The sequence below is a fragment of the Oppia nitens genome, unplaced genomic scaffold (genome assembly GCF_028296485.1).
Source record: "Oppia nitens isolate AA-2021 unplaced genomic scaffold, nextdenovo-longstitch-racon4-pilon3 scaffold25_pilon_pilon_pilon, whole genome shotgun sequence".
NCBI classification, from domain to species: Eukaryota; Metazoa; Arthropoda; class Arachnida; order Sarcoptiformes; family Oppiidae; genus Oppia; species Oppia nitens.
In genome coordinates, this window is record NW_026533205.1 from 388,625 (window position 1) to 400,000 (window position 11,376).

Consider the following 11,376-nt stretch of genomic DNA (forward strand, 5'->3'; position numbering starts at 1 on the left):
GTGGCCAACAAAGGGACAGGTATTGACATAATACGGGATATTCCGAACATTCCGGTACATTGTAGGGCAGATCGCAATCGTTAATCAGTTCATTGTATAGTAAGCCCGGCCGACATTGCAGATGCTGTCGACGGCCGGTTAGGTCACACCTGTAAAACCAACTACAGCTCCGTTGGTCAGTCATATAGACATATCCATCGCACGGTAGGTCAGACACTGTTACTTAATTTGGTTGATATATATATATATATATATATATAGTTTTAAAAATATAGTTTAAATATACAGTATTTATATATATTTTTTTGTAAATTTTTTAAAATTAATTAATAATTATTTCCATACCTGTATTAATTGGATTAAAATATGATAATTTCAAACAATATATTTGTATTATTATTAATTTAATAAACAAAGTTATCAATAAATTAGTTATTATTATCATATTATATGGGATGTTATATACTATATATATATATATTAATTAATTAATAATTACTGTATTATTAAAAAAAATTTTGTTTGTGAACAACTCAAACAAACAAAAATATTGATTTAAGTAATAAATTAATAATTAGTTATTTTTTAATTTTACAAAAATAAAGTTATTTATAAAAATATTTTACTAAAGTATAAAAATTATTTATTAAATTAACATTTTACATACTAATTGTTAATTATTTCAAATATATAGTTTTAATATATTTATTTAATACTACTTATAATTAAACTATTAATTTAATCAATAGATAATATACAGTATATATATTATTTAGACTCTAATAGTATAATACCTATATATATATATAAAGTACAAAATTAATCTCAAAATTAAATATATTTTTTGATTATTATTTTTATTATTATTACTAGTAATATATTGTATTGTATCTATTGATTATTAACAGCAACAATAATAACAATACTATAAAAAAAATTATAGACTATTCAAACTGATTATAATAATTATATTTTTATAAAATGTGTTTGCATTGTATTAATCAAAAACAAAAAATTGGTAAAACTTAATATCAAATGTTAATATCGATAGACATATATAGATATTTTATATAATATTTATAATAATAATAATACTAATAATAATAGTATTAAAATTAGTAATAATAATAATAATACAAATAATAGTATAGATAATAAAATTTATGACAATTTCATGGATATGAATGTCTTATTCAATCGCTTAATCATTATCGTAGTCTTCATGGAGTTTCTCCACTAAAAAAAATTGATCCCAAAGTTTGTATAGATTTATATCAAATATTAGTTATTATTAATATTATTACTAATTTAAAAAAAATCATTCTTGTTATCTATTTTTTTTTTGTTTACAGTATACATATCGATAGCCACCAAAAGGGCCGCCTATTTAGGTCCCAAACCTGATAACTTCGAGCACCCGACCTATCAGTTCAAATATGTCGATAACCCGACACTTTATATTATGCCGTTTATGGGGGGGGGACTAGTCGTACATTAGGACCAGTAGATAAGCACCTGGTATTTGATGAGATAGACAGGCATTATAACTGGAGGAACTGGCGTTTATCACCAGTGGGTAAGATCGGACAGTCGACTGCAATGGTCGGGTGCGCTCAAGCCTACAGTAAAAACGTAGTCATCGTTTTTGTATAAAGTGTTTGCAATTATAGTGTCCGACCCGTGAATTATGTCAACCGATATATGGATAATGTTTTTTTTTTTGAATAACCATTGAATAGTAATAATAATAATAATTTATTTTACAAATAATAGATAGTTTAAAAAAATAATAAATTATTGTATTTTTTACATAAAATAATTATTGTTTAAAATAAATATAATGTAATTTATTTTGTATTTATTATTTTTGCTTAATTTAGTTAAAAAATAGTTATTTAAATTTAAATATATATATCAAATTAAACAAATATTTTAATAATTTAACAAATTTTAGTAATTTTTTTAGGTTATTAAATTAAATCTTATTTTTTTAAAAAAAATAATTAGACTTTTTATTATTTATTTCATTGCAATTATTATTAGATAATAACAAACAAACAAACAAATTCATAAATTTTTATTTAAAAATAAAACTTTTTATTTATATATTTATTATGATTATTATTATTACTTTTATTAAGATTTAACTAATTTTTGTTTTTGACTTTAAATCTGATATTTTTTTTATACTGAAATTATACAAAAAATCTCAGATCAACTCTAACCTTATCTTTACCGTCGGTATTATCATCATTGATGGCCAACAGTTCATAGTGTCTGATGACAAGTGTTAGGGACAGCCATCTAAATGGTCTAACCAGCGCTCAGGTATGTACTGGTATGTATGGGTCGGGTGTCTCATAAAGTATTTATCCGATAAACATATGGTTGTCATTGTGTTCAACAAATATTAGGGTAACTTTTAAAATGAAAAAAAACAGATAATAATATTAAATTATAAAAGATTATAAAAATTACATTAAAAAACTATTTATTAAAAATTTGATATTTTTAATAATTAACATTTTAATAATAAATTGTAATAAACATTTTTTTTTATAAAAACAAACAAATAATAATTCATAAATAAAAATTATTAAATTATAGTAAAATAATAACTAATTATTTATCATAATTTTTGTTAGCATAACAATAATTGCTAAATGAAAAAATTAATTAAAATATTAACAATTTAATTAATATTATAATTTTTTATTAACGATTTTTTTATCATTATTTATATTGATAAATAAAAAATATTTACTTTATTTACAAAACTAAAAATTATTATTTTCCTGTAAATTATCCACAAAATAAAAAATTAAATTATAAACCAAAATAATTAAATCAAATAATTTAAAATTCAATAATAAAATCTAATATTATGTAAAAAAATTTTTTTATGTATACCTTTGGGAACCGGTAAAACCGGACAGCTGTACGTCCACTGCAGGCAATACCCGCAGGGGATTCCCGGTACGGGTGGTGTCAGTCAAACAAAAAAAAAACAAAAACAAACTTTCTTTAATACCCAGGCCTTCAAAATACAGACATTTTTTTTGGGCAACAAATCACTGGTTATTATATCACTTTTAGTATTACTATTTGAAAACATCGGTAATGTCTGTAAAAAGTTTTTTTTTATTGAACCCCTGGGATATTACCGGCCAAATGATGGCAAACAAAATGATTATAATAATAATAATAAAGTCCATTAGTATTACCTTTTTTGTTATTGATTTCACTGGTGGACAGTTGGTTGTCAATTGGATTAGTTAGGTCATCAAAGCACTGGTAGTTTTTTACCTACTAAACTATCGGCACTATTATTATTATTATTAATAACTGCATCGGCTATAGCTTTATCAACATATTTTGATAGTGTCTCATATATATATATACGGGACTCACGGCACTACTGGTAGGCCTACTGTCGGTTAGGGGCGGCGAGGTTTTCAGATATCGCCACAATCGGAGACTACCCTAAAAAAATAGTTACTAATAGCTGGCCAAACAGTTCACGACTGGCCTCTCAATCACCAGTCACCCCGTCTGTATCAATGTCCGGACGACAGCTACCGGTGCTGTCAGTAGTAGTAGTGGTGGTAGTAGTGGTAGTAGTGGTAGTAGTGGTAGTAGTGGTAGTAGTGGTAGTAGTGGTAGTAGTGGTAGTAGTGGTAGTAGTGGTAGTAGTGGTAGTAGTGGTAGTAGTGGTAGTAGTGGTAGTAGTGGTAGTAGTGGTAGTAGTGGTAGTAGTGGTAGTAGTGGTAGTAGTGGTAGTAGTGGTAGTAGTGGTGGTAGTAGTGGTGGTAGTAGTGGTGGTAGTAGTGGTGGTAGTAGTGGTGGTAGTAGTGGTGGTAGTAGTGGTGGTAGTAGTGGTGGTAGTAGTAGTGGTAGTAGTAGTGGTAGTAGTAGTGGTAGTAGTAGTGGTAGTAGTAGTGGTAGTAATAGTGGTAGTAGTAGTGGTAGTAGTAGTGGTAGTAGTAGTGCTATCCAGACAACCTCCAGTAGTGGTCGGTCCAGACACCAGGTGCTCATCGATTCCAATACAAACTTATAGGTAATTTCACTGATAATAGTTAGGATGTCGTGATCGGTATCGGCACCGGTAGTTGTTTTTTTTGTATTACTACTACTACTACTACTACTTCAACTAACTGGCTTAACAAAGTTAAGTACCGAAAAAATTGGTAGCAAATGTCGCCACCAATAGCACCGGTCCCTAATAGTTGACATGTTTTATATATACCTATGATTGACAACAAAAACAAAAATTAATTAATTAATTATGTTTAGTATTATTATTATTATTATTATTACTGTATTTAAGAAATAAATTAAACAAAATTATAAAATTTATGATGAATTATAATATATTTTTTTAAATATCATATTTTTGTATTTTTTTAAAAATAAATATATTTTCCATTAATTGGTAAATAAATAAATAATTATTTTTTATGTTTGAATATAAAATCATTTTTAAGTTTAAAATTACATGTTTAGTACATGTATACTATTATTTAATTATTTTATTGTAATTTTATTAATGTTAAACTATATTTAATTAAGTATTTTTTGTACATTTATTTATTTTTTTTTGCTTAATATAACATTAATATTATCTAAAAAAAAGTTAGTTATACAACAAATATCATCTATAAATAGTAATATAAATATTAAATTTCTATTATTATTATTATTATAACTTTGTTGTTGTTGTTGTTGTTGTAGTTTTTATTAGCAGTTTATGAAAAGTTTATTTTTATAAAATGAAATATAAAATAATAGATAAATATATTTTATATATATATACTATTATGTAATACTGTATTAAATTACATTACATTTATAAGCATTATTGCAATATTTGTAATATTATTATTACAATAAAATACTACAATAATAATTGTATCATTTTTCATATATATAGTTATTTACAATATATATATATATTTATATGTAATATTATGTCAAAGTATGAAATATTTTTTTTTTTAAATAATTGTTATATCAAATTGCTATTTATATATATATATATATATAATAGTATATATATATAATACAATATATATAATTGTCTGGCAAAAAAATATTATAGACAAACAATAACTATTTTATATATATATAGAAATCAAATTTTTAAACATTTAATAGTTTATTAGATTAAAATTTATTTATCAATATTTTATATGTGTTTTATTCACTTTTTATTTGCTGTAATATTATTTTTCAAAATAAAATAAAATAAATATTTTACAACTATTTAAATTATGAATCATTTTTTTGATAAAAATCAATACCTGTATATATAATAATAATGTAATATTATAGTAATAATAATAATAATAATAATAATATAAAAAAATCAAATATCGTTTTGTAAATGTTAAACAAGTTTTCTTATATTTATATATTAATTATAATAATTAATATCTAATTTAATTTATGTCTATTTATGGTATATTTATTTACTATGATATATATGTATAACATATGTTCAAAAATATATGTATATTATGTTTGTTTTATTTGATTATATATATATATATATATATATATATATATATACGGTATTATATATATATTAAACTTTATATACATTACACATTTACATGCATTGTATTATTTATTTTTTATTAAATGCATTGTAGTATTTAGATATATATTTAATTTTTTAAAAAATTGTACAAAAAATTGTTTATTTATATTATTTAACAAATATATGTATAATTTTGACAAATAATATTATACAAAATATTTTTTTCTATTAATTTATATTATTAATTAAAAAATATATATATAATTTATCAGATATTAGATGTAATTTTTATTTATTTATTTTTTAAAGTTATCTATTTTTTATTTCTAACTAAATATTTATTTAAATGAATATTAAATTTCAATTATTATTATTATTATTATTGCTTTAATTGTTTGTTTTTATAAGCAGTATTTACAACAACAAAAAATATTTGATAAATAAATATTAAATTACAATACATTACAATAAATTTTGTTATTATTATATAATAAAATACTATCATTTATAATATTGTTTTGCATATATATATATATATATATATATATAAGTTTGTATATATAGTTGCAATAATATTATATAATCTTAAAATATATCTATAAAAAAATAATTTATTTAATATAATAAGTTCTATATATATATATATATATTTATTTTTAGTCAAAAAATGATATCAAATTTTATTTAATCTATTAGTAAGAAATTAATATTTTTATTTTTTGAAAATATATTTCAATTATGAATCATCTTTATATGAAATCAATAGTACATGTAGTGATGTAATATTATTGCAACAATAATAATATAAAAAATAAAATAAAATTAATAATAAATATCTTATGATTTGCTTTTAGTAAATTTTTCTTAGTTAGCTTATTTTTTTGTTACATAATTTTTTAATTATTAATTTACGATATATACAGTACATGTATAATATACAGTATATATATATATATATATATATATATATATATATATAATCAGGGTTGGCAGATAAAAATTTTATTTTTGAATAATAAATTAGTAATTATACCATACATACAAAAAAAAGTATAGTATATTATTATAATAGATAAATTGATTTTTTAAACTTTTTTAAAAAAATTTTAGTTTTACTATACGATATTATTAATGTGGATTTAGTTTTTTTGCATATTTATTAATATAGGAAACAATTATTATTATTATTATTATAAAATAATTATGACAATTAATTAGGATTTTATTCAAATATTTTTTTATATATAAATATTTAATAATATTATATATAGTATTAGTTTTATTTTTTTTAAAAATGTATTATACAAACAAAATTTTGCAATGTTTAACTAGTTATACAATAAACAAATTTCAATAATAATAATAATAATAAATTGTATTTTTTATACCCTATAATAATGTAATACAGTATACATACCGTTATGTATATTATTTTTATTTTATTTTTTGTTGATTATATGATCCATTGATATAATATTTATTTATTATATATACATTTTTTTACCATTTCTTACTTCTTATGCTTTTTTATAGATAATATGATAATTAATGCAATTTTATTTATTGACTTATAAACTTTGAAAAGTGTTCTTTCATTTGATATCAAATTTGTTTATTTAAGTTAAAAAATAAAAAAGTTATTAAAGTTCAAAGTTAATGATATCAATATTTTTGCGATACGAAATTAAATTATGTTTGCAGTGTATATTATAGATATATATTGAAATAATTTTTTTTTTAAAAAACAAATTTGATTTTGAAATAAAATTAAAACAGTTTTGTTTTGGATGTCAATGGATTGGTTTTAGTTGTTAGAATAAAATCAAATAAAAATAAATAATTTTTATTTTAAAATTATAAAAATTTTCATAGATTTTTATTTTAAATAATTTTTTATTCAATTATGATTAAACAAATTATTTTATTATTAATTAATTTTGTTTATTACGATTATTATTTAAATTATTTAATTATGTTAATTTTGATAGCGTTATTATTTAATTTTTGTTTGTATGTTATTTAACTAAATTTTAATATATTTATTTTAAAAAAATAAATAATTAAAAAAATGTAGATTAAAAAATAAATTTAGATAATTTAGATAATTAAATAATATTTTTGTTTATTTATTTTGTTAATAATTAATTAATTATTTTTTAAAAAATAGCAAATGGTATCGACTATTAAGTTATTGGAAATCACGTAATATTAGTGGACCCAAACCGTTACCCGTTTACGGTAATATGTTTGAACGGTTTTACAAACCATACGCCCGAATACAACTAGACTGGTGTAGAAAATTTGGCAAAATTTTCGGGTAATTATTATTAAAAAAAAACTAATTTTGTTTTTTAAAAGTAGATTTTATTTTTAAAAAAAACTATCAATTACTAACTATAGTTTTTTTTATTGTATATTAATTGTTTGTTTATACCAGTAATTTAACCTAGTCTATATTTTTGAATTTATTAATTAAAAATATTAAAAATTTAACTAGACAGTTTTTAATTAAATTGATTTAATTATTTTTGTTATTATAATCTTACAATAAATATTACTATTAAAAAAATTAATTTTAAATCAATACAGTATATACAGTATATTAATATATATGAACATTTTTTAAAATATTAATATTAATTATTTTTTAGTTTTTATATTAAAAAATTTAATTATAATATTTAATAATAATAATAATACTCACAAATTAGTGTATACTCTGGCGATAAGCCAGTCCTGATTGTTGCCGACCGGGTAGTCATCAAACAAATACTAGTCAAAGATTTTCATTTATTTCGTAACCGCGGCGGCGGCGGTAGTGGTGGTGGTCCCGGATCTATACACCCGATACTATCAAAGTCCATATTTGTGGCCCGCGATGACCAGTGGCGTCAAATACGTATGATATTTAGTCCGACATTTACCGCATCAAAGTTACGCCATATGTACGGCCTAATGGACCGATGTTCAGCCGATCTTATTGGCCATTTGGACAACAGTTTGCTAACTACCGCCGGCACAGAGACAGCTGATGGCACAGAGACAGTAGCGGCACTGGATCTGCGACAAACAATGGGCTCCTATACTATGGATGTGATAGCCCGGTGCGCGTTCGGCATCCAATCGGATGTCTACCGATCGGACAATCAGCTAACCTCCAGTGCTAATCAAACATTTGCCGCTATACCCGTGTGGAGGCTAATACTAACCGCTAGTCTACCGAAATTTTGGTGGAAACTAGTCGACCGATTGGTCAGTTTAGTCGCCCGAATAGTTAGTATAGTCAGCGGCGGTAAAGGCGGTCAACAACAACAGCCGCCTCTCGAAAATGTTTCCCATTTTTTCATACAATTGTCGCGCGATTTCATTAGTAAACGATTGAACAGAGAGGTCGGTGCCGTCGGCACTGATGGCCAGCCATTGATATTCAATGATTTTTTGCAGCTTATGATTGACTCGTCGACCGACAACTATTCAAATGGACAGCTAAACAACAACAGCACCCGTAGGTTAACCGAAAACGAAATCCTAGGCCAGTGTTATGTATTTTTTATTGCCGGCTACGATGCACTGGTATCTGCATTGGCCTACTGTCTACACGAACTGGCCGTTAGACCTGAACTACAGGACCGGCTATACGATGAAATCAGCGGATTGTTTGCCGACACCGACGAGTCTACTATCGATTACAATGATCTCAAGCGCCTGGAGTTTATGGATGCCGTCCTAAAGGAAACCTTACGACACTATCCGCCGGTTATAAACCTGGAACGTGAGGCCCGACAGGACGTAACACTAACCGATAGTACTGGTAGTAGTAGTATAGTCATAGCCAAAGGTACACAACTGGAGATACCGGTGTATGCCATACATCACGACCGGGACTACTATCCCGAACCCGATTTGTTCGAACCAAACCGTTTTATGTCGACGTCGGGTGGCGGGGCTGATGGCGGCCAATGGCCACCAATTGAGTCGTACACATACATGCCGTTTGGTTTGGGTCCGCGTAACTGTTTGGGCACACGTTTGGCCGTACAGTCGGCCAAACTAGCACTCGTCAAACTGGTCAGCAGATATCGGTTCAGTCCCGTAGCCGATACCCAGTGGCCGCCCGAGTTTATTTCGGGTGCTTCCCGTCGGTTTCAACTACAAGCCGATCGCTTAATTGTCGGTATTCACAAACGTGTTGTTTTTTGATTAGGTTATGGGTGTATGGGTGGGTGTGTTTGGTGGGATTATATTTGAATATTGTGGGTGTGGGTGATTTGATTTTTAAAAATTAAAATAATTGAATAATATCTATAATATAATATTTATAACATTAAAATTATTTTTTAAAATGTGTAATAAAATCAAATTTTATTCAAAATATATTTATATAAAAAAAATGATTTTAAAACTGTTTTTATTAACTAGGCAGTTTTTAATTAAAAAAAAAAATTAAATCTATGTAATTTATGTATTTTTTTGATTTAATTAATATTGTTATTATATTCCTATAAATATTAATATATATCAAAAAAAAATAATTTTTAAATCAATACAGTATATACAGTATATTAATATATATAAACATATTTTTTAAAAATATTAATTATTTTAGGTTTTTAAAAATTATTATTTTTAATAATAATAATAATAATACTCACAAATTAGTGTATACTCTGGCGATAAGCCAGTCCTGATTGTTGCCGACCGGGTAGTCATCAAACAAATACTAGTCAAAGATTTCCATTTGTTTCGTAACCGCGGCGGCGGCGGTAGTGGTGGTCCCGGATCTATACACCAGATACTATCAAAGTCCATATTTGTGGCCCGCGATGACCAGTGGCGTCAAATACGTACGATATTTAGTCCGACATTTACGGCGGCAAAGTTACGCCATATGTACGGCCTAATGGACCGATGTTCAGCCGATCTTATTGGCCATTTTGACAACAGTTTGCTAACTACCGCCGGCACAGAGACAGCTGATGGCACAGAGACAGTAGCGGCACTGGATCTGCGACAAACAATGGGCACCTATACTATGGATGTGATAGCCCGGTGCGCGTTTGGCATCCAATCGGATGTCTACCTAACTGACAATCAGCTAACCTCCAGAGTTAACCAAACATTTGCCGCAATACCTGTGTGGCGGCTAATACTGACAGCTAGTCTACCGAAATTTTGGTGGAAACTAGTCGACCGACTGGTCAGTCTAGTCGACCGAATAGTTAGTATAGTCAGCGGCGGTAAAGGCGGTCAACAACAACAGCCGCCGTCCGAAAATGTTTCCCATTTTTTCATACAATTGTCGCGCGATTTCATTAAGAAACGATTGAACAGAGAGGTCGGTGCCGTCGGCACTGATGGCCAGCCATTGATATTCAATGATTTTTTGCAGCTTATGATTGACTCGTCGACAGACAACGATTCAAATGGACAGTTAAACAACAACAGCACCCGTAGGTTAACCGAAAACGAAATCCTAGGCCAGTGTTATGTATTTTTTATTGCCGGCTACGATGCACTGGTATCTGCATTGGCCTACTGTCTACACGAACTGGCCGTACGACCAGAACTACAGGACCGGCTATACGATGAAATCAGCGGATTGTTTGCCGACAACGAGTCTACTATCGATTACAATGATCTCAAGCGCCTGGAGTTTATGGATGCCGTCCTAAAGGAAACCCTTAGACACTATCCGCCGGTCATAAACTTGGAACGGGAGACCCGACAGGACGTAACACTAACCGATAGAATTGGTAGTAGTAGTATAGTCATAGCCAACGGTACACAACTGGAGATACCGGTGTATGCCATACATCACGACCGGGACTACTATC

General features: G+C 26.4%; 2 protein-coding genes across 2 annotated transcripts in view; both read left to right on the forward strand.

The window, feature by feature from the left end:
- The first annotated feature begins 7,512 nt into the window (after positions 1–7,512).
- On the forward strand, positions 7,513–9,861 carry LOC128954180 (cytochrome P450 3A31-like). The gene is made up of 3 exons (XM_054299751.1): positions 7,513–7,552; positions 7,710–7,859; positions 8,254–9,861. Exons 1-3 carry the CDS (start codon positions 7,515–7,517, stop codon positions 9,740–9,742), a joined length of 1,677 nt encoding a protein of 558 aa, XP_054155726.1. The 5' UTR covers positions 7,513–7,514; the 3' UTR covers positions 9,743–9,861.
- The window catches only part of LOC128954113 (cytochrome P450 3A31-like), a 1,967-nt gene continuing 340 nt past the window's right edge, over positions 9,750–11,376 (forward strand). The window contains exons 1-2 of the mRNA XM_054299681.1: positions 9,750–9,755; positions 10,221–11,376. The exon at positions 10,221–11,376 is cut by the window's right edge and continues 340 nt beyond it. Of these exons, the coding sequence (XP_054155656.1) occupies positions 9,750–9,755; positions 10,221–11,376 (1,162 nt within the window). The remainder of the gene's footprint in view (positions 9,756–10,220) is intronic.

Coding starts and splice junctions, on each gene's coding strand:
- LOC128954180 (XM_054299751.1), top strand. CDS start 7,515: ATGTTAATTTTGATAGCGTTATTATTTAATTTTTGTTT. Junction 7,553..7,709: donor TTATTATTTAATTTTTGTTT/GTATGTTATTTA, acceptor TTTAAAAAATAG/CAAATGGTATCGACTATTAA. Junction 7,860..8,253: donor AAATTTGGCAAAATTTTCGG/GTAATTATTATT, acceptor CTCACAAATTAG/TGTATACTCTGGCGATAAGC.